This window comes from Acanthisitta chloris, unplaced genomic scaffold, assembly GCF_000695815.1.
Source record: "Acanthisitta chloris isolate BGI_N310 unplaced genomic scaffold, ASM69581v1 scaffold19959, whole genome shotgun sequence".
In the NCBI taxonomy this organism is placed as follows: Eukaryota; Metazoa; Chordata; class Aves; order Passeriformes; family Acanthisittidae; genus Acanthisitta; species Acanthisitta chloris.
In genome coordinates this window covers 22424-27252 of record NW_008691093.1, presented here as the reverse complement: position 1 = coordinate 27252, position 4829 = coordinate 22424, and the positions used below count along the sequence as shown (strand labels likewise).

The 4829-nt window shown below is 51.7% G+C and overlaps 1 protein-coding gene across 1 annotated transcript in view; it reads right to left on the bottom strand.

Moving 5' to 3' along the window:
* Positions 1-550: 550 nt before the first annotated feature.
* CACFD1 (calcium channel flower domain containing 1) overlaps positions 551-4829 on the bottom strand; it is a 5918-nt gene continuing 1639 nt past the window's right edge. The window contains exons 2-5 of the mRNA XM_009082112.1: positions 1847-1919; positions 1311-1436; positions 1095-1202; positions 551-644 (exon numbers count right to left, since the gene is read on the bottom strand). Coding sequence (XP_009080360.1) covers positions 551-644; positions 1095-1202; positions 1311-1436; positions 1847-1919 — 401 coding nt within the window. The remainder of the gene's footprint in view (positions 645-1094; positions 1203-1310; positions 1437-1846; positions 1920-4829) is intronic.

Sequence of the window (4829 nt, the reverse complement as noted above, 5' to 3'; positions counted from 1 at the left end):
GACCAAGCTTGAGCATCATGGGGCATTGCAAACCCTGGGTTAGTGTGTTATACCTGGGAAGGGCCACTCCAGACAGCATTACTAAACCTGTGCAACCTGCAGTGGCAGGTTACCCCTGCCAGCAGCTCCCTGACTCCCACAAGGCCAGAGCAGGCAAAGAGCTGACAGGTTATCTCTGTCCCTCTTCACCCATCCAGGCAGCAGTTCCCAAAGGGGCATTCTTGACTCCAAAGAAAAGCTGTCTGTTGAGGCTAAGAAAGCAGCACCCAGTGAGCCAGCACCTCTGCAGCAAAACAAAAAAACAGATTAAAAAATAGGGGGACTGTGAGATATTTGGTTGAGAAGGAGAGAGGGGCCAATGCACTGAGGTCTGGCTGCTGGTGTGAGAAGAGGCCACAGTCTGCCCCAGCCCCTGAGATTTCCAGTTGCTGCAGTGTCCAGGGAAATCATGGTGCAGCAGAGAGGGGAGGAGGCAGAAGGAAAGGCAGAGTGGATTTCCATATCTTCACCATCTCAGTGCCCAGGAGAGGTTACCCTGATCTTGTGTGCTTCAGAGAGCCTGTCCCTCCAGGGTCCCCGTGAGCTTCTCTTCATCCATTTGCTTCTGCTGCTGGTGGATCCGAGCGTAGGAAATGGCATCTCCCCTGCAGAGAGAAGGGACAGTGTGGGGCTGTGAGCTCCATGTGCCCATTGTGGTGGGTACAGTCCCTGGCAGTGAGATTTCCCAACTCCCAACCCTCCATGCCAAGGGATGCCAGGAGTGAAATGAGACTTGCTGTTCCTCTCCAACCCCCACAAATTGTTTACCACTCCAGAGCTCAGCCCATTCACCCAACAGCTGTGGGAAGAGGGATGGAACCCACAGAACAACCTAAACTGATCTTCCAAGGAGAAGCTCAGAGCTTCAGCAAACACTGGGACCTTCCCTCCCAGGGCTCTGACATGATAGCAGGGAGATATTCCCTGGCATTATCTACACCTGAAAGCACAGATAGTGCAAGAGGAAGGCGGAGACTTAGGGAGGCAGGTGGGATGAGGGCTGGAGCTCCACCTCCCCCTTCCCTGCCCTTCAGGAGCAGACAGATCTCCCTTACTTCTTGCCAAGTGCTGACAGCCCATAGAGCACTCCGGTGGCGAAGGCGATGGCGTTTCCAAAGAGCGTGGTCAGCGTCAGGCTGAGGATGACAGGGAACACAGCCATCCTGGAAGATAGAGGCACCCTCAAGGCCAGGTTCCACTCCCTGTGGAATGCAGGGATGCTCATCCACCACGGTGTGATGTATCCCACCCTGACCCAGGAGTATCCTCACCCGCAGTAGAAAGCAGCTTTCTGCCAGGCTCGCAGCTTGTCTGCCTTGGCGGAGACGATGTTGGCGAACTCGATGAACTGGCAGCAGAAAGGAGCTTCACACAGGAACAGCACAAAGGCATTGAGCCTCCAGAAAGAGGAAACCAGAGTTAATCCTGCCCACGTGGCCAGCAATGCCCTCCAATCCCCCTGAGACCAGACACTCCATGCCCAAATGCAGGTGAAGGGAATGGCACGGCTAGACCACACTGTGCTCCCCTCCTCTTCCTTGTAATTCCCAAACCCTGCTGCTCTACACTTCTTTTGGACAAGTGTATCTCAGTATTTACCTAAAAAAAGGCATAAAGAAATACTACAAATAGAATACACTCAACATTTCAACTTGCCTGATGGAGCAAGATCTGGTAATTCCCAGAGCCTGATGGATGTTCTGCTCCCATCCACTGCCCAAGCAGGGCAGCTCTGCCCTTTCTTCAGTAGGACCTAATTAACAGACCCCCCCTCCCAGCAGCAAAAATGAAAAGAAACTCTGCTCACATCATCCACACGCCGGCTGCGATGTTCAGGGGGTTGATGGTGACACAGTTCCAGAGACCAGCAAAGGCACAGGCTGCAAAGCAAAGAGGTTTTCAGAGACCACAAAGACCAACCTTGTGTGCCCATCCACGAGCTCTTAGTCAGCACCTCTAGGCACTGCAGACCAGCACTGGAGGGTGAGTGGAGAGGTCTGATGGCCCAAAAGGAGCCCTGGAGGCAGGGGAAAGGATTGCCAGCTCCTCTATCCAGGCATCCTTTTGCTCCAAGCCTTGGTGTCTCAGCATGACACTTGCACAACTATATCCCTTGTGTAGAACAACAGAGCATTGGTTTTACACAGAGTCCTGTACGTGCAGCTTGTTTTTATCTGCCAAGGAATTATTGCTTTGTCCCGGGGTGAACAAAGCAGTGCCAGCAGGCACCACCTCTGAGCAGCACAGGGAAAGTACAGCAAAAACATGACTTGTACACAGGAAAACAGTAAACACAGCAGAGGTGAACCACACACTGCTGGTTCTGTGCAGCTCTGCTCGAGATGGGCAAAAAAGAGCCAAGTTTGGGTCTCTGCTAATACAAAAATGGAAGCGAATAAAGCAGAGCCCAATAACAGCCGCAGCACTCCTGACTCTGTAATGCAAGGAGAGGAACCAGGCAGCAGCAACCAAGCTGAGCTGCATCCACCTCCTTCCTGCCTCATTAAACTTGCAGAGCATTTCTGGTACTTGATACTGTTCCTTTCCTCCACCGATGCTGCACCCTGGGAACCCGAGCCCAGGTGGGAGGGCAAAGAGACACAGGCTGAGTCCACAGTAAACAACACCACCCTGCAAAACTCCAGCTAAAATTAATTCTGTAGTCCTTAAAGGCTGTCTTAAGGATGATTAGAGGCATGATGGAGAGCAGCAGAGTCCCTCTCTGAGAATGAGACCAGCCTGGGATCAGGGAATTCAGTCTGCTGTGAGCAGTCCTGACCTTCAAACGCCTGGCACAAGCTTGCAAGGTTTCTTTAACCAGTCACTGCTGAATCCTCAAAGTTCCTTTAAAAATAGTTATCCTTCTTTACCAGACTGGGAAGCAGAATGGCAGGCAATGCCAGGACCAATCTAAGGGCAACCCACGAGCGAGTGACCTCCTGGTTTTAGGAATCACCCCAAAACAACCCTCGAGCACTGAGTGTCCCTGCAGCAGTCTCAGCTCAGCAACCACCCTGGTTGCCAATGGACTAACGACCCAGGAAGCCTGAGCTGAGCAAGTCCCTACGTCAGCAAAGCACCAACCAGCAGGAAGGGAGTCAAAGGTTCAGGATGGCAGGAACACTGCACTCGGAGGTGGCTGCCAACAGCCACAGAGACAGATAACGATTGGGTGACCTTGGGTCTCCTTTGCACAGCAGCACATCCCACAGCAGCCTGGTACATCCCTATCCCACCAGGATGGGATCAGCTCCTGCTCAGCAGCCAAAAAAAGGATGGGGTTACCAAGCCAGAGATTTCCTTCTGCAAAACAGAAGCCTCACAACAGGGTTAAAATGCAGTTAGTGCTCAGTGGCACGTAAGCTATGGAAGACAGACAGTTCTGCCATTTGTTTAACCGCTGTCCCATCTCGAATCCCTGAGGAAGCACAAATAACTGGGAGCTAAAACAGGGGGGGAAGGACACCCTTCCCTACAAAGGCTCTATTCATTTCCAGCAGCTGGTCACTGTCCTCAACACAAGCCTATTTTTGCTCCTAGAGCGTTTTACAAAAGCCACAGACTCTCATCCTATTACGAACAGGAACACAAGGGAGAGAAGGGACTTGGCCAAGGTCACCAAACCAGCGTGTGCAAGAGCCAGAAACAAATCCTGAACCTTGTCTGTCTGGTTCCTGCTCTGGCCCCTAGACTTTTCTGGCTTAAGCAAGTTGTGGCTGCAGGTGTTTGCATGTGGAAGATGTTGTCTGCCAGTCTCACCTCCACTAACAAAGTTTCTCTTCCTTTCTACAGGGAATTTTTCCTTCTGTAAGAAATAATCCAGCCCTGTAGCAGCACCACAAACCAGTTGCTCACAATCCTTGTAAATGAGTTCTGTTCTTTCACAGCAAGCTCTGAGAATAGCAGCAAACTCCAGCCTTGCTGTTTTATTCATCACCTCTTCTCCAAACCATCCACCTTCGCCAAGGTAATGTTCAACAAGCAGCATTTTGAAGAGGAATGTTACCAGCACGAAGCACTGGTTGCCTCTTTCCACAGTCCCTCATTTCCCTGCTCACAAGCAGAGTTTGTGTCTCACACTGCCTGATGAACCTTGTGAAGGGAGACAGTCAGGGCTACAGAGCAAGCTGTCACTCCCCAAATCACTGGCAATCCTGTTAAGAACCTGCTCTTCTTCCAAAAGCTTCTTCTCTCAGACTCACCCAAAGACGTAAAACTCTCAGCTTTCCTGTAAAAACAAGCCATGAGTTCTCAGAGCTGTGAACAAAAGGTTGGGAAAATAATCCAAGTATAACTCAGCTGCTTTGAAACAAGAAGACAGAGGGGGAAAAAAAAGTCTCCAGAGATTTTTAAGCTACTCATGAGCTGCTCTAGCATGAGGTTGGCAATGCCACCAGTGTGAGCCACCAGCTCTTCATCCTCCAGCCACATCTCCCTGAGCTCTGCATGGGACAAAACTGCAGGGAGAATGCTGAGGCTCCAGCTCCAGTCCCAGCCCGTGGGAAAGAAGCTGCTCCACTAAACCCCCACCTGGGACCTGTGCTGCAGACACATCCCAGCTGGTCTCCTGGCCCTCAGCCTGGCCCAGAAGCGCAGGGGCCTCCGGCAGGGCATGGCGAGGCCAGGATGTCTTGCCCTGTAAGAGCAGCCCTACCAAATCTTGTCACACCTCCAGAATTTCAGCACCTAAGACATAAACCAGGGCAAGCAGCACATGTTTTACCAGCCCAGCCAAACAGGGCTGTCATGAGCCTGCCCAAAGATACCACAGCCTACAAATGTCAGCTCCA